The 21,360-nt window shown below is 41.0% G+C and overlaps 1 protein-coding gene and 1 long non-coding RNA gene across 2 annotated transcripts; one reads left to right on the forward strand and one right to left on the reverse strand.

The window, feature by feature from the left end:
• Positions 1 to 7,741: 7,741 nt before the first annotated feature.
• On the reverse strand, positions 7,742 to 13,220 carry otx2b (orthodenticle homeobox 2b). The gene is made up of 4 exons (XM_017711772.2): positions 12,892 to 13,220; positions 10,583 to 10,790; positions 9,229 to 9,380; positions 7,742 to 9,018 (listed from the first exon to the last, which is right to left on the reverse strand). The coding sequence occupies exons 2-4, from the start codon at positions 10,677 to 10,679 to the stop codon at positions 8,368 to 8,370; spliced, it is 900 nt and encodes a 299-aa protein (XP_017567261.1). The 5' UTR covers positions 10,680 to 10,790; positions 12,892 to 13,220; the 3' UTR covers positions 7,742 to 8,367.
• Positions 13,221 to 13,456: 236 nt separating this feature from the next.
• On the forward strand, positions 13,457 to 18,147 carry LOC108435745. Its single transcript, XR_001858462.2, has 3 exons — positions 13,457 to 14,111; positions 17,456 to 17,523; positions 17,901 to 18,147. It is a non-coding gene; the product is annotated as an uncharacterized LOC108435745 (long non-coding RNA).
• The last annotated feature ends 3,213 nt before the right edge of the window (positions 18,148 to 21,360 follow it).

Here is a 21,360-nt window from a genome sequence, read left to right on the forward strand (position 1 = left end):
CCTAATTGGGCTAATGATGCAGCCCGGTGGGCCTTTACTGGAGGGTGGCACAGAGCTATTCCTTTAGTATCTCATCTCATTGCCATGAGAAAGTGATAGCATATGACTAAAGAGTACAGCTTTAGGAAGCATACAGTACTGTGCAAATGTCAGATATAAACCTTTTATACCATTTCCTGTCAAAAAGGCCATGAAGTACAAGTCATTCATTTTTCAGCACCAGTAAAGAACATATATTTAACAGAAAAATGACAATTAAAATTAAAATATTAAAATTAAAAACTTAATTTTTTTAGTATTTAATGCTTTGCTTTTATTACTGCCTCATCTCTTTTCAATAGACTTTTTTTTTTTTAATAAAAGTTCTGTCTTAAAAGAAAAAGCATTTTTTGCTTCACACAATTGGAGTAATCCCAGAAATATTCGGTGATGTTAAAGTCTAGACTCAGGGGTTGTTGGTCCATTGTTATGAGAGCACCAGCAGCTTCTTTACTTAATTTTACAGATTCTTGTCAGCTACACATCCTTTCAGACACATAGCATTAAGATGTCTTCTCACAGTGGACGGATGGACAGAAACACCCGTGGAGTTCTTCAGATCTGATGCAGCACTGGAGCTCGATTTTCTCCTCTCTCTCAAAGATGAAAGCTGTAAGTCCTGTTTATCTGATGCTTGGTGGTCTATCAGGTCTCGCGCGGTTGTTAGTCCCATTTTTGTCTGCATTTTTTAATATCTTTGTTTTTCAACTTTACTTTTGGAAACTCCTGTTTTTTACTTAATTTCTTTGATTTTTCTCTTCTTTTGGATTATTTTATATCCAATCTTCTCCTGAATAATGAATAAGTTGAAGATTTCTATATCTATATTCTATCCCATGTGTCCCCTGCGTCTCATTTATTTATCTACCTCAGACTCACTAACTGCACATACAGAAATGTGTACAACAGTACATCTCATAGATTTATTTCATTCATTAAGTTTTGTTTCACAATTATTTATTACTGTACAACTATGCATTGGGAAATGTACAATAGAGTTGGTGTTTATATATTTCTGTATATTCTGAGGAACATATTTTTGTACCATAATCCATTGAAATTATATTTTCTAAGTTGTATTGATTTTACACACCCTGTCTCATCTCTATGCTTTTTATTTTATTGTTCTGTTTTAAAGCTTTAGGTTATGAAAAGGTACAATATGTACTTTTTCAATGGGAAAATAAAACATATTTAAGGTACACAAATACACATTAAAGCCACTGTTGTATCTTGGAGGGTACATTTACATTTTTGTACCAAAAGTGTACCTGAAATGTAATGAACCTTTATTTCTAACAGTGTAGCTCAGTCTAGTAATGTGGTTCATATTGGTCGTCATACTCCCTGGTTCTTGGAATTTTTGCCCATGGTTGGGATTAGACTACCATTTTGCTCTTAACACTCCTGCATCCATGAAAAAAACAGACCATTAGAGTCCAATAATCCTCTATAAAAGTATTTCCATTTGTCTCCTTATGGAGATTTTTCATTAATGTTCTAACAGTGGAAATAGGCTAGATGTTGTGTAGCTCTTCCATCCAGCATAATCCATGAGTTTTATAGTCTCACTGGGGGCCTAAATGGACTCTCACTGAAGACCTTGTGTGCGCATTAGCTAACTAGGTATTAAGTGACCAGTGGACGGAGCTGTGACACGCAGTTTCAGCGCAGCATATGTTGAGACCTCTTAAGCAGCTTATGCATTTTTTCCACCATTTCAACCAAACAGCGTTCTGTCTAATGGTAGGAGGCCTGTTTTGCATGTTCACTTTTATTCTGCTTGGAGGCAAGAAAGTAATATCAAAAGCCCAACAGGAGGAGAGCACCGACTGACCACTTACTCTATTTGGAGCATTTTATCAAAGACTAGGGCTGCACGTTTCTCAGTCAAGAAACTGACACTGTTAAAACAGGCAATACACTAGGCAACAGGTGACTGTAATCATATGCAGAAAATATGAGAGAGAGAGAGAGAGAGACAGAAACAGAGAGACAGAAACAGAGAGACAGAGACTGAGACAGTGTGTGTGGCCTGTACATTATCAGCCATCCGAGCTGTCAAGCTGCTAGCACTATATTATCAGTATCGGATCTCCACAAATCCACAGATTTGTGTGAGCAGTCGGAGAAATTAAAATCACATGCTTTTTAGTGCGCTTAGCCCAATCCCTTTAGACTTCATTTTTAAAACATCTAAATCTGTTATTATGGGCACAAAACCCCTTTAATTTAATCTTTGACAAGATTACCAAATTCATTGATGATGTCACAAACTTAAATAAGTAGTGCAAAAACATAGTCAGCTTAGCTTGGATAAATATGGGCAACCAGATAACCCTGCAGTTCAATTGATTAGGGCTTTTAGCAGGCCTTTATTATTATTATTATTGTTATTATATTTATTATTATTATTATTAATGTTGTTGTTTAATCGTATTCATAATTCTAATGTGATTGGACAGACTAAACATAAACTACCGTCAAAGAACGCACATGAAAATCTAGTAAAAGTTCAAAGGTTTTAGGTCTAGAGTTCTGCATGTGGCCATTAAACCGGTTGAAATCTTTTGCTTCGTCGGCGATTCCAGGCGCTCAGTACAACAGCGGATGCAGATCCAGTCTGGTTTAAGAAGGTATAGAGCTGCCGTGAGCTTCGCTGTGGTTAATGACTATTTTATATACATATACACACACACACACACACACACACAAGACAGGGTGAATAGAGCCAATGCTATATAACTGCAATATAGTATGGTGCAGTTATGTTCCTAAAGGTCCTGAAGACCACCCCAGTGACAGTTTAGCATTTTTTCTGAGCTTTCTGAGAGTATAACGCCTCTAAAAAGCAAAATGTTGTCCACGCGCTAACTTGTCCATTTTAACAGTTTTTGCGTTATATTGATCTGATTTCTGATTTACCAAATTCTGTCTTAAGGGTAAATCATGTATGTATATATATATAAACGTTACATCAAAAATAGATAATCAGTGCTGAGTGACTGATTTATTTTGACCGTCTTTGATTAGATTTCTCTTCTGTCTGCTCACTCTGAGCTGCTAGTGTCTGAAACGCAGTGGTTTCAGTAAGTCTGTACTGTTCGGCTGTGAACCGTTGGTTCTGCTCAGCGCTGCTCTGACGCTCATGACTTGCACCTTGCGAGGACTTGGAGAAGCCTGTGTGGACCAAGAAAGCAGGCTGGCCGATGGCTGGCCGGGAGAGCTTAAAAGAACAGAGGCACATTGTTGAGTCCAGCGCTGGGCAGGGCGGGGTGCGGATTAGCCCGGCGTCTGCCCGTCCCACATGTTACTGTAGGGCCGCGTTGCCCTTAATTAAAAAAGAAAGATGCTCTCTGCAGGAATGGAGGCCCCGGGTTCGGGACAGGTCTGATCTAAGGGTGACTTGTGCACTCTTAAAACAACAAGTTCAGAGCTGTAACCCCTGGAAGAATCCCATTGTGTGACCGAGATCGATGTTAAAAAATGTTCGGCCAAGAGTTAACAGGGAGGGTCTGCTGTCTGAGACCCCAGCGTCTGCTTCACAAATCAGACGAGTCACTGTAAAAAAAAGTACAAAAAAACCCCCAAAAAACTTCGATTGAACTTAAATAAGTGAGTAACCTTGTTGCCTTAAATATTTTAGGTAACTGAACGTCAACGTTAAAAACTCAGATGATGTTCCCCGAATAATGTTGGTGGGTCTAATTTGACTTGACCATAGAGGTCGCGCGATATTTAGATTAGGTAGATTATTACATTCTGAAAAAAATCATTTCGACTTTTTGCGATGTCACTTTTTTTAATTCCATGTACTTCCCTCCGCTTTATTTAAGTTTCAATTAACTCACAATTGGAAACCAATCAGCTTCCTTGGAAAAAGAAAAGGCTGCAGGTGAAACAAATGTTACATCAACACAACCGACGCCTTTTCATCAAACATTGTGTTGATATACTATAAAAAGTGGTGTTCAGTAACAGCACACTTTAACACATTTTGTGCTAAAAGTAACCCAAAATGTGCATCTCCGTCTGAACACAGTGAGGTGGCAGAATGTGTTGCTTTATAACTCATATATTTTAGGAGTGCAGTGTTTGTATTCATGTTCTCCTGATTGATACATTCGACTTGTGTAAATTCAAATCGCTGTTTTTTTTCAATGTTGTACTGCATTAACTAAGCAATGGGCTCGTTATGTCCGGCGTGCTGGCTCTGTGCTGCTGGACTCGGCTCTGTGTGGGGAGGGGAGACGGTACAGTTTCGCTTAACTGTCACTGAAAAATTCAATTAACTGTTGCTTGTCTGTCTCATCACAATGGCACTAACTGTCGCAGCTGACCTACATAGACCGACTATTTACTCACCCTGACGGACACCGCCAAGCTGTTGCTGAGGCTGTTTAAGGGAGAATTATAACCGGGTGGGCATTTCTAATTCATAAGCCAGTTTCCACTCTGTGAAGGTAGAAGCTGTTGTTTAGTTACTGAGTCACAAATTTGGATCACAGTATAAAGAAATACAGACACCGGGCCTGAAAGCTCACCGTCCACATTATCAGCGAGAAAAACACTTACGTGTATCTGAGGACATCTGCGCAGAGATTGCGTTATTGTTAACTCCCATGAGCTTCATTATAGAAAACATACAGGCTAATCATAATAATAATAATGAGCAGCACGAGTCCATGTGCACAATTTCTGCTGAAACAAATGTTTATAGAAGAGCCTGATCAGGACCTGCAGTTCAGTATGGAACCTAACGGTCTGAGACCATCATAGTTTTAATCAGTAAGAGAATCGACTGAAAGGCTGACATTTTCACAAATGACAGATTTTATTAGCTTGTATGAAAGAGTGCTGTGCATTTTTGGAGCTCAAGCGGAAGATTAAATTATCCCAACAATTAACTGAAAAGCAGGCATACATTTAACACTGGGATTATCGTGATGTGTATAAATCAAGAGATTTCTTAAATCTACCCGATCCCCAATTACAATCGATACAATGTTTATAGATCATATTAATTTGCCATTTTTTACACTGAAAATGTACGTTTCAAATGTGCACATGGGTTCCAAACAAATGAAACATATGACTTCAAATGAAGTTAATTAAGTTCCTATACACAGTAATGTTGATATATTTCACTGTGTACAGTGTACATATTTGAATAAGGTACATTTAGAGCAACACTTTCAGTCTTTCTGTATTCATTAATTTATTTTATTCAATTTGATTTATTTATTATTTGGATCTGCAGGCTGGTCGTTGGTCACGTGACGGGAGGAGTCGCCAATTAACGCAGGCAGTTTGGCTGTATGTAAAATCGCCTTTGTTCTGCTGTTTACTGTATAAACGGGTCCCTCTTCACATTTAGGCTGCATGTCGTTTCATTTTAACTGCGCTCACTGTCCAGCTTTATTAGACTACACAGGCACGTGATAATGCATCATGTTGCATTAACATTTTTAAAATGTTTAAAGAAGCCGAGAGTGTTTAATTAACTGGGAAAATGGACAATATTTAAGGTTCGTGATGCCTCGTGAAAAAAGACCATTTCTCATGACTGAAAAATGACTTCATTAGTGAAGATTGTTCTCCTCTCCTCGCCGTGTTGGAGAATATGAGACGGTCGATTCTCTCCAGTCCGCGTCTAAGTGTTTCGATTATTTCAAGCCGTCCTTTTAACCGCGGCGTCTTCAGCCAGGACGCGAATGAAAAGGAGATTATTGGCAATGTCAAGGGCGCTAATTGAATGTTCAGCTGCTGTGAGTTTCTGAAGGAGGCCGTGGCGAATCTCCGCGCGTCTCTGCTCTGCTTTCCTCCAGCGCCGCAATTACGGCTCATCTCGGGCCTTTAGACTGAAAATAACCACCGAGTCACCGGTTGTCTTAAGTCCTACCCAGACTTTCTGCCCCTCTCTGAGTCCCCCGGAGCCGCTGAGGACTGCGGGGGGGCTTTGTCCCCGCAGCACTCTCTAAATCCTGTTTGATTAAAAAAAAGAAGATAGAAAATAAAAATAATACTTTATTATAGTCTACATCAACCCACATTATACCCTATAACCTTAGAGTACAGAGAAGAGCCGAGATACTGAGATACATTACAGCCTGTTAACCGCTTGGTTAAAATAAGGGGAACAAGTGAAGTAATGTGTTTTATCTGGATCAAATCTCACTGTGGCCTGTAACTTTTGTAAAATTACAGCTAATTATTTTTCAATTAGTTTAACTCCATTTAACACCTCTATGAATATCATTTTATAACTTTTCCCCCTGTATTTATTTATTCATGATGTGTTGGGCATCTCATTTTTAACCGAGGGAGACACCGCACAGAGGAAATAACAGAAGCATTTTTCTCCTTTATGAAATGGTATCTGTGAAGTCGCCGCCAAAGAACCGAGTGATGAAGAAGCTGAGGAAGAGGCCTGCACCCTGTCTCCTGCCTCCTGGCCTGAGGAAAGGCCGTAGTGGAGCAGCGGGATTAGCCGCTCTGCTCTTTGAGGCTGGGATTAGTGCGACTTTCCCAAAGCGCGCATTCCTGCTGCCGCAGCGCTCAGAGAGAAAAGAGCGCAGAGCCGGCGGCGGAAACCAGACAGAAATCAAATACCAGCAGAAAAATACATTTAGCTCAACCCTCCACTTGTAGAAGGCCAATTACAAAACTAACACGAAGACAAAGTTCACTGATTCCTCCTCAGGTCGGTTTGAATGAAGCTAGAACTACAGATTAAACCTGTTTACATCCACACGTCCTGCAGAGTTCAACCCAATTTACCAACGAACAAAAGTACAACAGAATAAAAAACGGAAAGGTCTTAATCTCCTTAAAGTCTGGACGGAATGGAGCAAGTTAAGGTGGAGATGTAATTAGCAAAAATTACTGTTAATATATAATTGGTTTTATCGCCTAAATAAACCGCTAATTTGTATTGCTTAACTGAGTGTTTCTTCAGATTATTCGACAATATAAAAGCAATTGGTAGAAGTACATTTTTAAAAATTAAGTAAACGTACTCACATCTTTTTGAACGCTGCAAAACTAATCTATATTCTGGTTGGTGAAAACATATTCGTTTTTTTTAAACCAATCAATTAAATAAAGAATTTATCACAAGTGGAATATTCTACACTAACTTTCCAACTTTCACCCGTTTAAATGCACACACACACACACACACACATACACGCACACACACGCGATTAGACATGTTCTGAAGCCCTCCAGTCAGACTGAATACGTTTAAATATGGAGTCAGATCTGAAATCGTTTATTAATATTCTCTGCAATGGTGGGACCACATTAGCACTCAAGTTTAAGATCCACGTTGGAGGTCGTGGACGGTAGGACGCTGCAGACCAGTGGAGAGCCAGTACGCAGAGCCCCGAGCTCTCCAGTGTCCATACGAACTGGTCTTTGTAGAGGTCCAGCTTCGATCAATTCCAATAAGTGACTAATATCATTTGCCGTACTGGTTCTTCAAAGGAGGAAAAAAAACGTGAAAAATCTATTAAAATCACAGCCGAGTCTTCGCGGTTCGCGAGGGAGCTCACAAATTGCATACAGTTACAACAGATCACAGTTTCGAAGGCTAGCACAGATAAAAAAAACACATATGTACCATTTATAGAAGACACACATTGATTGTCTCTTAAAAACTACATATTGATTCCTTATAAACACTTTTTTTTCTTAAATAAAGTAGTGCATCCAGGTCGCCACGGGAGGCGTTCAGCGCGGGCGCGCGCGCACACACACACACACACACACACACACACACACACACGCACACACACACACACACTCATTCTCTCTCTCTCTCTCTCTTTCATCGTCCTGATGGAAGTGTCTCTCGTCTTGCCAACGTGGAGCTTTAAGAGGCTTTAGAAGAACCTGCCCTTCCCAAACACTTCAACCCAGCACTGGCTCCTTTAGCCTTTAGGGTGGTTTCGATTTTTCTTTTTTGTGTTCCTTCTGTCTTTTTCTCGGGTGCGGGTTTGTTCCGTGGCTGTGATCTAAGTTATTACAGACTCTCTTGGACTCTTTTCCTTCAACGACTGCCTGCGGTCACACAGATTGCGCAAGCGCCTTAAGCCCGTTCATAATGACCTTATGACCGTGTCACGCGCACCTGTGAGTCAGGGCAGCATCCATGCACCCGTCTTAGTTTCACGTAGCACGGAACACTTTCAATTTGTTTTGTGTACGAGTGTTTTGGAAGCATGGCAGGTCTGCGGTGTCTGTTGTTTTGTCTTTTTTTGTTATGATCTTAGTGTCTCAGTGTTTTGTTGTTTGTTGTTGGTGTTTTTTGGACGCTCCTCGCTCTCACAACACCTGGAACTTCCAGGACGAAGTCTGATCTTTGTAATCCAAGCAGTCGGCGTTGAAGTTGAGCTTCCACGAGGACGCCTGCTCCTTGTAGTCCAGGCAGTCGGCGCCGGAGCCGAACCCCAGGCCCGAGGCGCCATAGCCCTGCGTGGCCGCCGCCTGGTTGAGGTGACCGCTCACCGCGCCGCCGCCGCCGCCGCCCCCCATAGGGCTGAGCGCCGAGGCCGGGCCGGACAGCTGGTGGTGGTGCATGGGCGCCAGGTACGAGCCGCAGTCCACGCCGCCAAAGTATGCGGAGGCGGAGCCCGCGTAGCCCTGCCCGTAGCCGGACGCCTGCGTGTACGTCATCGGGTAGGAGCGCTGCATGCACGACGAGGACGTGGAGAGCGCGTCCGGCAGCGGAGAGATGGATGCCGGGCTCCAGATGGACACGGGCGCCGCTGCTGTGGTGGTGGACGCGGCTGCCTGCACGGCCGACACGGTGCTGCTGGCGGGCGGCGTGAACTGGCCGGCGCTCGCTCCGCTCTCGGAGCTGGCCTCGCGCGCCGGGGAGCTCTTTTTCTTGGCCGGACGCACCTTGTTCTGACCGCCGTTCTGCTGCTGCTGCTGCTGCTGGCGACACTTCGCCCTGCGGTTCTTGAACCAAACCTGGGAAGAAAACAGGAGGACGCGTTAAACATGATAATACAAGCATTCAAGCCGAGTGTCTGATTTTACCGATCAAAAAGCGAAAGAATCCTAGTAAAACACATGATGCCCCTCAAATCTGAGCGTTTTAGTGCAAAGATCAGCACTTCCACATCGTTTCCAACGCAGATATGCACATACCAGTTCACTCCCCCTGTTTCTGTTACTGACCTGTACGCGGGACTCCGGCAGGTTGATCTTTAGCGCCACCTCCTCGCGCATGAAGATGTCCGGGTAGCGCGTTTTGGCAAACAGCGCCTCGAGCACGTCTAGCTGCGCGCGGGTAAACGTCGTCCTCTCCCGCCTCTGCTTTCGAGGAGTAGCTGTTGAGGGGAAATAAAACAAAATAAATCACATAATAATACAAAACAAAATAAATCTAATAATAATAAATGTAATAATAACAACAACAATAATAACAATAATAATAATATTCTAAATGACTTAAGAATCTAGATAATGATCAACTATAAAGACACTGTCTAATAATAATAGCAACTATATATATATATATATATATATATATATATATATATATATATATATATATATATATATATATATATATATATATATATATGAACAGTGTTCATACAAAACTACATTCAGTGAACAACACCACACGATGCGTAAATAATGCTTTTAGTCTCGTATTGTGAAACACTAAATATTTTATCTGCATCTGTATATTTCATCTGTATCTGAATACACAAACATATTTCAACACATTTTGTGTTAAAAGTAACTCAAAATGTGTGTCTTTAACGGAACACACTGAAGTGTCTAGTTAGAAATAAAACATGCTGTTTTTTTAACACTTCTGTTTTAGAGCGAACATCAATTACTACTGCGACGCATGAAGGCCGCCAAACATACATTTGCTCTCTCTCTACTTGTTTAATCTTGTGAATAAAAAGGTTTACTGACTTTAATCATAATTAGGATAGTTTTAAAGCTGTTTATTCAGTTCATGGAAAAACGTTAAAGAAAATGTTTGATGATTGAAAGTTTTTTTCTAATCCCACTGGAAATCATGCGGAGGTTCCGACATGCTACACATTTTTAAACGCTGAACAACTCGTAATTTAGTTCATCCGGTTAAAGGAAGGTCTGATGACTGAAAGTACTTGATTTATTTCTTCTTAATTCCAGTACGGTCCTTGGATTCTTTTAAACTATATCTAAATGATTCATTTTGATTATTGATTTGTTTCTCAAGTAATTTATGCGGATTCCCTTTAGTTTCTTAACTCCTATTAACTCTTAATAACTTTTAATAACTGACCACAAAGTTGTTGGCGCTTCAGCTGAATTAAACGATAGCAATTAACCTGTTTAAAATATTTTATTGTTGTTGTAAGATTACAAAAAACATTCAAATCAATTGTTAAACGATAGTCTAGACAAAATGAACTAATAAATCATGAGATGATCCTGAGTAGAAGTGTCGTAATCGGTGTATAAGACAGAGTAAAACTGTAAGACTCGCCAGTCAAAGTGAACTCTTTTCAGGGTCTCTGCTCACCTGGGTATCCCACGGACGGGTGCAGGAGGTCCATCCCGGACGTGGTTAAACTCAGCCCATTCACCGTGTAAGGTGGTTGCTTGAGATACGACATCATGCTAAAGTTGGTGCTGGAGGTGAAGTTGGAGAAAATGTTGGAGCTCGGTTCTGTCCGCTTTTCTTCTCCTGGTTGTTGCCTGCGGCTGCTCTTCGCTCCAGGCTGCGAGCCCTGCTCCCAGAGAACCACACACACACAAGCAGAGATGTTCACCAACGGTGATCTGACGGAGCCTTCAGGCTGGGAGACTTAACGGGGAATAAACGCAGTCCCCGGCGCAACGTGCTCTTAAAGCTGCTCCGGACCTCCAGCTGGCCTCGTGAAGGGAGAGAGGCTCATCTTGGCACCCCCCACCCCACCCCGTCATCATCCCTCCCCCTTCACCCTCTCTCCCCCATCGACCCCCCCCCCCCCCAAAAAAAAAATGTAACATCTAATTGCAACAAGTCCCCACGATGCACAGAACCACTGCCTTTCTAATGTGCATACAGTGAGAAATAACGATTTGCATAGGAACCAGGCTAATTGTCTCAAGCATAAGGGAACTGATTGGAGGCCATTTGTGGCAACAAAGGCTGCTGTTAGTCTGATAAATAAGGCCGATAACAAAAGCCCTACTGGCGAGAGGCAAAAGGGAACAATACGAGAAGACCTCATCGTTCCCCACTCAGTGGGCCTACAGTGGCCATTAAATTAATGAATGCACCCATAATGATGTGTTTTAGTATCCCTACTATCTTCGTGAATGTCAATAGGACTATTTGACTAACGATAGGTAACAGTGTTTAATGACTCGGCTGGAGAATTCGGTCACCATTAACACCTCATTCAACGCCTCTCTAATTGGATTTTTGAGTTAGAGAGAGCAACTGAAGTGCTTTAGGGTTAAAAGGTAAAGTAAGCTAACATTTTGGAGACATAACTATTGGATGGCACCAAAAAAGTCAGAGCGCAAGGTTTGTTATTTTTCAGTTGACTTCCATTTCATTGTATTACTGAATGAAAATCACTAATGCACGAAGAAAGAAAAAACAAACCTGCGGTTAGGTTTAACGGGCTGGACGATCTTATTTTCATTCCAATAAAGACAAAACAAAGATATTTAAATTACTGTTTCGTCAGTGGAAATTCCCAAACTAGCCGAGGCGAATATTAAAGTGGGAGCCCCCTCACTGTAGCCTAATTACTGAGGAGCTGGGGGTGTTTTTTAATATCCAACGGTTTTCCCCCTCAATCTGTCACTTAAAACATGCCTCGTCTACCAGTTGCACAAGCGCTCAATAGTAATTACCTCATCCAAGAATTAATTATGATAAATGTTTTTGTTGATAAATTAACGAGATAATCCGGATGGCACGCGCTCCCCTAATTACTGGACGCTACCCTTCAGCTGAACATTTGGCCTCATTGATTCGGTGCAGGACGACAAATCTCTCTCTCTCTCTCTCTCTCTCTCTCTCTCTCTCTCACACACACACACACACACACACACACACTCGCGCACACACATCAACTCCTCTTTCTTATTAGAGCTAAATAATGTAACCATATTAGTTCAACTAAATATTTCCGTTTGTAGTTTAGAATAACCGTCACTTTAACTGCGCGAGTTCAGTGAGTGCAGCATGTCCAGCAGGCCCGGAACAGCAGGACACCTCACAGACTGTTTCTCTCCAGCCCTCACAAAATCAACCAGACCGTATTCGGTAAACGGCCCACCGAACACGGCAGGTGAAGCGCGCGGTTAGTATTTAAAGCGTCAGTAGTTTGTATATATTTGTACAGTGTATTTTTACACTCTCTCTCTCTCTCTCTGTTCTCTCCCTCTCTCTCTCTCTCTCGCTCTCTCTCTTTAATCATCTCCCTTTGTCTCCACTTCGCCCCAGTCCAGAGCTCACACTGAGGCGGGAGGGAAACCAAGTTTACCCAAGTGGGCTGGTGGTCGCTCTAAATTCATCCTAAACCCCACTTAGACACTAGACTAACAAACTGGCCGTTACTGTAAGAATCAAAGGATATTCTCACATCTTGTAAACACAAATGGTCTCCTCAAGTTTAAAGAACAAGTTAAATGGGCGCAGGTGACTGGAGCTTCGACTAATTATTGTTACTGTAACCGTTACAGAAGCTAATAATAATAACAATAATAATAATAATGTGTTAGTCAGAGTGTAATACAGGTTATGTAATAATACAGTCTTACAGGCTGGCTATGGTGGTGATCTTGCTCGACCTGATGAAGTTGATGAGCAGAGGAAAGTGGGCTACTTACCGAAGCACTCTGTTGCGTTTCACACTTCACTGAGAGAAGATTACAGTCCGGCAGCGTTACATCCGACCGTTACCTTCACATCTAAAACGAAGCCCTTTTATTCTAACCGATAAAAACAGTCAGTTGTCAGCCGAGCAGCGCGGAGAGCCTGAAAAGCTTCAGTTCCTCCACAAAAACGGACAATGAGTGCAGAGCGTTTAGAGAGATTAAAGTCCGTACGGTTATAAATCGCTGCTCCTTCTGGGCGAACTTGCTCGCGCGTGATTCGCGGGACGTGCTGGCCAATGGCGAGGCGGCTCGAGGGCTCGCGACTGGAGTCGGTCGCTCTCGCGGGGGAAACAAATGTCGCGAGTTACTTTTTCTTTTTTTCCCCTTTTTTTGACGCAAACTCTTCAGCCAATGAGAGCGAGGCTTGTGCGGACAGCGCGCTGGTCTCCGCGAGCAGAGCCTGGGGAGCAAGCTGATTCCAGCTTTCACACAGCTCAGGTAGCGCGTTTTCAGGAGAAAAAGAGAGAAAAGTTCCACATGTAGAACCGAAAGGCTCAGCTCTGATACAGTGAATCGGGGATGTGAGCTTGAGTCTGAATAAACGGCCCTCGCTGCTTTCTCAATCAGTCAATCCGCCTTAGCAGTAAAGGTGCCGACGGAGAGTGTGGCCTTAATCTCAGGCATAATTATCAATCGTGAGGAAGAGAAAAAAAGGCCAGCAGACTCAGCCCCTTATTATCCCCGAGAGCGTGTATAAACGCCGGGGTGAAAGGGGGAAACGCAAACGCTGAATACACACGCTTATGCGCAGAGTCCTCTTGCATTCTGCTGCGTAGCCGCGGGGATTTAGGGGGACTTAATGCCTTAAAAACTGTCCCCTCGTCCACATGACGTTCAGACTGCGAGAGCTCAAGTTGATACACCGAATTGTAAGCAGAGCTGATTGGAGAGCAGAGCCACAGGGCTAGATTAAGGCCTTCTATAAGACATGCTGGAGGAACGGCGGAGCGCTATTATGCAGCGGGGCAGCCGCGCACAGGCAGCCTGCATTAGTGCTTTTACCACTGTGTTTTTATATATAGTTAAACACGCATTACGAGCATCCGGGACTCTTACGCGTGGGAGGGAGGACGAGTACAGCCCAAGAGTTAGCCTATACTTTTAAAGATGTCCTGAAAGACAGAGGACCTGAGCGCGAGCGGGGAGGATGGTCACGACTCAGCAGTGAACAGGTGACGTTCATCAAAACTTTTGAGTTTATATGAAATGTGGTGAGAGCGCAGGTGTGTGGGACTGTTGTTGCTGCGTCTGTGTGATTTGTCATTGTGTGATTTAGGCACTCAGGCTGCTACAGCGTGGTGAGTAAATGCATGGGTGTGTTTTTTACATGTCACTTCTATGTCACTTTGTGTATTTTCAAACGACGCAGATCCAAAAAATAAAAGTCTCTCTGTTATTTTACCAGAATGAAAACTATTGGTATACACAAAATAATAACTTTCTTTTATTATTAACAATAATAACAACAATAATAATAATAACAACAACAATAATAATAGTAATAACAAATATATTATTATTATTATTATTATTTCAGAGGCAGTAATAACGATACAGTACTGTTGTAAAGTTACAATAATAGTATATTGCCACACAATGCTAATTAAACAGAAATATTAATAACAGAGTCATTTAATAATATTTATTGAACAGTAAAATATTAAAATTGAATTTAAGAAAGAAAAACATTTTCGAGGCTTTTCAGAGAGACTCTCAGAGTACAAGTGGTTTCTCCTGCGTTGATCAAAGGCCGCAGTGTTTGAACTTGTTTATTGATACCATGGACAAAATAACGCCGCTCCAGCCTTTCTTTTTTCCTGGACTCCAGGAGAAGGTGCAGCTGCATTCCGGAGCCTTACAGCTCTGCGAGTGTGTGAGTTGGCCAGTGCGGCTATATAGTTTAAAAGACTTTTAGGAGAGGCTGAGGGTCATTGGGTCTGATGGAGAGCACACAGGTGTTTTGGAAGGCCAGACTGATTGGTCACTGAAACATCCTGGTAAAGTTCAGCGGATGAGGCTGGTCAGTGCTCCGCTCTGCCTCTCAGCAGGACGAGACTGCGCTGCTCTCATCTGCGCCTTCAGTGCTCTGCTGAAGCTTTTACCGTCATTTATAAATAACACACATGGTTAGACAGAAACTCGAGCTACATTAATTACACCGTTAATTAGGCTTTTTAGAGACACACCAGTCTTACAGAGGAGCAGAAGCAGAGCAGAATCAGGCTGCTGTGCACAGCGGGTCACAAACCGCACCGCTAATGTTCATATTACTGTTATTCATCTATTGTTTCAATATTGTCCCATTTATATAGAGCCAGCGCGCGCTGAGCTCCATTCCAGCAGTGCTGAAGCCTCCCGCCTTTATCGCCGGGATCTCGCGCAGCGTCGCCTCGCGCTCTTTAAATGACTAAATTATTAATCAAACGCTAAACGCGCGCGGTCCTGAGGGGATTTTACTGCTGCAGGCGCTGAGGGTTCAATCCAGAGCAGAAGATCAGAACCGCGCTCTGCACCACACAAAGCACGCAGCGCCTCTGACAGCACTGAGCACATACAGAGCACTTTACACTCTCAGCCATTACTCTGTGACCTGTCAGTGAAAGAACAAACATTAAACAAGGCTTAAAACATTATTATGATGATTATTAGTATGAATAGTATAAGAATACTGTACTATTAATAATTATAATTCGATTATTATTAGCAGTAGAAGTAGAATTATGGTGGTTTACTACTACTAATATTATACTGAATGTATTAATAACATCTGTAATAATAATAATAATAATAATAATAATAATAATAATAATAATAATAATATCCCAAATTACTTTCAGGAATCTATATAAATGATAATGATTTATAAATACTCTCTCTCTCTCTCACACACACACACACACACACACACACACACACACACACACACACACACACACACACACACACACACACACACACACACACACACACACACACATAGTCAGATATCAGAGTGATGAAGTGATGTGCTTATATTCCTGCGTTCGGAGTGAAATATGTAAATATTTTAATGAAATGTATCTTCTTAAATTGGAGAGTTTTCCCTGGAGCTCATTCTAAACACGCCCATCTATTCATCTGTTCAGCTCTGACTATCAGAGCCCCTTAACAATCTACTAACACCTCTAAAGGCCATAATCTCTCTCTCTCTGCAGGTGTAGAAGTGACCATTCAGGCTACCATTCAAAAGGCAGAGACTGATGAACTGACTAAATGTGTGAAAAGGATTCTAGAGACAGGAGGAGCACTAATGTTGAAGGTATTCACAAATAACATTTAATATATATATATATATATATATATATATATATATATATATATATATATATATATATATATATATTAAATGTTATTTGTGAATACCTTCAACATTAGTATATATATATATGACACTGGTCACATGGGACAGAGATAGTGAGCTCCTGGGTTGGTGACGCTGCTGTAATGCAGTGTGCGATGCTGTATGTATCATAACTGTGACAGGCTGAAATGCCGTATCAGAGAGGAGCGGCTTTAATGAGAGAAGCACTTGAACGTGAAGGTGTATTTGCACAGAGTAATTAGTGTGAATAAAAGAGCCCGTTTGATCCTTATTGACATTCCTAATTTCCCTCGCGGCCCGTAAAGGTACGAGCGAGCAAAGACAGCAACTTAAACCGGGTTAAACGATACGCGTCACGGCCACAGGAAATAAGAGAGGAAGACGGGAAGAGTGAGGAGAATGGAGTCGCATTTCACAATAGAGTTTAGCAGATCAGAGAGAGAGAGAGAGAGAGAGATGGAGAGAGAGAGATTAAACATTTATTTTAACTCAGTTGAACTAAGATTTCTGGTGAACGGTTTGAAATACAGGCGGGTAATTTCTGTGACAACATACTGACTTACAAACCTAATGGATCATTTACAGAGCTTTATTACATGGTTATGACATCTGCATAGACTAGGAATACATACAGAAAACATCATTAGATTTTTACTAGTGATGTGTTTATTCTGCAGATCCTTATCTAAAGTAATAAAAAATTTAATAAAGGATAATCTCATATTAACACTAAAATGCTATTACTGTTTACAGGAGTGACCACTATTTACTGTAAATATTATAAATTACAAGAATGCATCTACTAAACAAGTGACTGTGTAGTCTTTTTTATTGTAAATAAATAGACACGAGTGTATTTATTTATTTATTTTATTTAGATTTTAATGACACTGATAAAAGTCAATATTAATGCATCTCCAGGAGGACAGGTCTGAACGTTTTAATCACAACTTCTCCACTTTCCTCTCAAAGACAATGAAAAGGTCTTTTTCCATCCAGTTTCTAAAAGGGAGAGTCAGGGGTGGGTGGGCTGCACGTCACTGTGTGTCCTATAAGGGAAGTAGAATAGCAGAGTGCAGTCTGAGGGAGTGCTGCATTGTTAATATGCGGCATTTATTAATCAGTGCAGTAATTGTTTGTCTGCTGTTTGCACAGGAGCCAAGTGACAAACAACCGGATTCAATTAAAACACAGTCTACACTTCATATCAGCAGCGTGAGGAGGTAAAGTGAGCCCTTCACTCTATACACACACACACACACACACACACACACACACACACACACACACACACACGCATTCACTTTCTCCCTGAGGTGTCAAGACATCCAAATCTTCACCTAGTGAATTTACTTCTTTTATTATAATAGTATGAATTTCAGCTTTTTTTCTGCTGCATAAATAAACTGTATTTAATGGATGAAAACAAATAAAGAATTGATTTCTGCTTTCTGATTTTTGCACAGTACTATGATTTTTATCATAATAATTTTAGATTATATTATTACTCCACCAACAACAATAATAAAATAATAAGAACTATTATTATTATTGTTGTTGTTGATGTCTGTGTGCCTCTGACCCTCCTTCTCTCTCTCAGTGCTGTCCGTGCTGCTGTGCTGAGTGCGTGTGTGGTAGAACCTGCCCTGCAGTGCGGAGATCACCCTTCTCTCTGAGTTCAAAGGCACAGGAGCTCAGAGGGCTGGATTTGTTCAGGCATATTTGCTAAACCCGTGGATTTGAATTGTAGTGTTCGAGGCCCTGAGATCACGTTTAAGAAATGTTACATTGTGAGATTTTCTGTGAAATCCCCATAATAAATTCACCAAGTGTGCACAAGAAATGGCTATTTATGTTTGTGGTCATATTTTCTTTCTTTGGTTCAACCTTAGAGGTAGAGGTTTGTATGTGTACAGTATGTGTGCTTTTTAGACATACATGCAGTGACACATATAAACATTTAGGTCTATAATGTCTGATAATAAAAGAATATAGAGCTACCTTTATCCCCTTTAGAGGTGCACTCTTGTAGGCTTAGATGTTTTTTTAGCACAAGAGTCATAAACATGCTGAAGTAAATCGATTTTATCCTTCCATCTGTGCCCCAATATTCAGAAACATGTATGGAAGTTGTAATTCATTTATTTCTATTGTCATTGTTTATTTAAATAACATGTGGAACTGTGATATTTTGGTTCAGGATAGGAAAAGAAATGTGCAATAAGCTCTGGAGGTATGCATTAGCAAAGGAGCTGCCTGTGAGAATAACTGCAAACATGCTATAAAGCTGCTGTAAAAAGAAGCCATGATTTTGGAGCTTTATTAATTATTATTATTATTTTATTTATTCAATTAAAATGCATAAAAAGATGTATCTAATCAACATGATCTGTTTTCCTTAAGGCAGTTTCACATTTTAAATTCACACACACACACGCATACATACACCACACACACACACACACACACAGAGCCACACCATCGTGCTTTTAATTATGTGATATAATTAACCCTCCATCCAGTGTGAAAAGCGTGTGAGCTGAGGACGAGCCCCATGTGGGTTGAGCATTCCTTGTTTGTGCCCTGTCCAAACCCCACTTTGTTTTGAGTGACACTCTGGCACTCACGCTCGCAGACCCTCTATCAGTCTCCAAAATATACCCCCCCACACACACGCACACACATATATACACAAACCCCTCTCTTTCTCTGTCTCTCTCTCTCTCTCTCTCTCTCTCTCTTTCTCTCTCTCACTATTCTTTCTCATACAGTACTGTGTAAAAGCTTCATTTATCTGGGAAGCAAATATGTTTTTGTCAGTAAAAACACAATATAATGTTAGAATACTTAACAAAATAAATCTTGTTCTCAATAAAGTTATTGATATATTGATTAAAAAACAATTAGAAAAACACAGGTTTAATTCCTGACTTCTTGCTGTGCAGCTTGTTAACCCCTTAATATCTCAGGCTTATTACATACAAAGGCGTATTATTAAGTAAATACAGTGAGTTCAGTGCAAACTGGCTGAGCTATTCTTAGGTTATAGAAGTGTGTAATAAAACCTGCTGGTGGCCCTGGCCATTTAATGGGTTAAATTCCATCAGCAGGTCCCGATTTACTTTAATGAAGGATTGCTTAGCTGAACTGGACATTGAATGGAAACTGGCCTTTCTTAAGGAGAGGCTTGGAAATGGTCACGCTGACATATTAACAGATATAAAATTAGTTCTGCGTGCTTCCGTGAAAACAAGAAAATAAAAGAAAAAACACATCCTTACAAAAAGTAACAGTTAACAATGAATAAAAAATCTGACAATACAAGTTGCTTGTCTACCGATTACTGTCTCAAACAAGCTGATTTCTTCAAGGCATGCCACTCCACCCACAAGCATAAACATTAACCTAAATGTTTAAGTTAGACTATGTATTTAAGATACAATTAATAAATATATCATATTGCAGGTTGCGAAGGATCTGTTGGAAACAGTTACCACGGATTAGATGCATTATGAACTATGCTTCTGTATAAAATGACAATGCATTATTTGTTGTCTTTATTCTGTTTTCTGAACAACTAAATGCTCAGATACATGGCTTTGTACAAAAATGTATGTAATTATGTGAGTACTTACTAAAAAGAACACTAATCCTGTTCTTAACCTCACTAATAAAAAAAGAGATTTTCCATTTCCAACAAATGAAACATGGAAGATATTTGTCTTGAAAGTGTCTGAAAACAAATACACATACACACTCCCACATCTGCACTGATCCTGACATTGCCAGTTCCTCTCAACTTTTTAATATCTCTTTCGGCTAGTGCATGTTGTCTGTCGGGGCTCCCCTCCTGACACTTGGACGTTTCCATTACGTTCCCACCACGTTCTCACTCCGTCCCCACCATGCCCCCCCCACCACGTTCCTGCCGTGTCCGTCCCGTTCCCAGCCTGCGCTCCTCTGCTATCCCAGTCTCAGGCTGCCAGCCGCTCAGAGCAGTTGGGAATCTCGGAGGGCTTGTCCATCAACTGGAACCCTCCCCTCCAATTAGGAGAGTAAACACAAGGCCCTCTGGAGTGTGTGTGTGTATGTGTGTATGTGTGTGTGTGTGTGTGTGTGTGTGTGTTTGTAAGGAGGCGTCGAACTGGCTCCTGAAGCTTGCTGAGCCGTCCAGCAATGATAAAATGACACCTAGACACTCATCAGAGTGATCTCTCCATCTTTCTCTTTCTCTCCTCTAGAGGGGAATCAGCCAAGATAAGTAGACAGTGTGGAGACACGCACATATACACACACACACGCTCACTCTTATCTTACTTATCTGTCAGTAAGACAGTACCGTGTGCCAACAGGGAGCCAGATTGTTGAGTATGTCTTACTTACTGGTTATTGACAGAGAAGCAATGACAATGTTTAAACTAGGTAACTACCCTTCTTTTCTCTGATAAGTGCATTCTCAAATGTCGGTCTCTCAGAAAGTACCACATGCCTCCTGCAAATACATAGCAATACTTTAAAAGCCAATGGAAATTACATGATTTCTACCTTAACAACTTTAACAGGGAACTGTAACAAAATATTTCTCTACACATGCAATACAGCCCAACCCTTCTGTTCTGTTCAGTTCTTTCTATCTTTCTATCCAAGTTAAAACAACATTAGTGAAGAAAAGTGACAGGTTTTGTCATTATACAATTTTTGATTATGATTGAGAATGATGAACAGTGAATGAGCACTTCAGTAAGGGAGAGCAGAGATCATGGGGTGAACATGGGGTGAAATGTAGTGTATACTTTGGTTAAAAAGTAGCATGTGCTTTTAGGCATGTATTCTCATAACAACATATCTGCTGGTTTTTATAACAATCTGACACAATCTGAAAGATATTTTGAGAGATTTGCAAAGATATTTGCATTTGTAAATCTTTTTTTTTTTCATCAGAAATGTTTGATCACAGAATTCACATCTTTATTATTTCGATTAATTGATGCTTGCAATATAGCACTGTTTTGAAGAATGTAAACAACTTTGTGAGAGGCAGCAAGGCTAACTTACAGCCT

This window comes from Pygocentrus nattereri, chromosome 10 (assembly GCF_015220715.1).
Source record: "Pygocentrus nattereri isolate fPygNat1 chromosome 10, fPygNat1.pri, whole genome shotgun sequence".
NCBI lineage: Eukaryota > Metazoa > Chordata > Actinopteri > Characiformes > Serrasalmidae > Pygocentrus > Pygocentrus nattereri.

Bases quoted from the DNA above. Each gene is read 5' to 3' on its own strand.
- otx2b (XM_017711772.2), bottom strand. From the start codon at position 10,679: ATGATGTCGTATCTCAAGCAACCACCTTACACGGTGAATGGGCTGAGT. The intron at 9,381-10,582 runs GTGAGCAGAGAC...TCCCCTCAACAG, and splicing joins CCCGTCCGTGGGATACCCAG to CTACTCCTCGAAAGCAGAGG. The intron at 9,019-9,228 runs GTCAGTAACAGA...TTTTCTTCCCAG, and splicing joins TGCCGGAGTCCCGCGTACAG to GTTTGGTTCAAGAACCGCAG.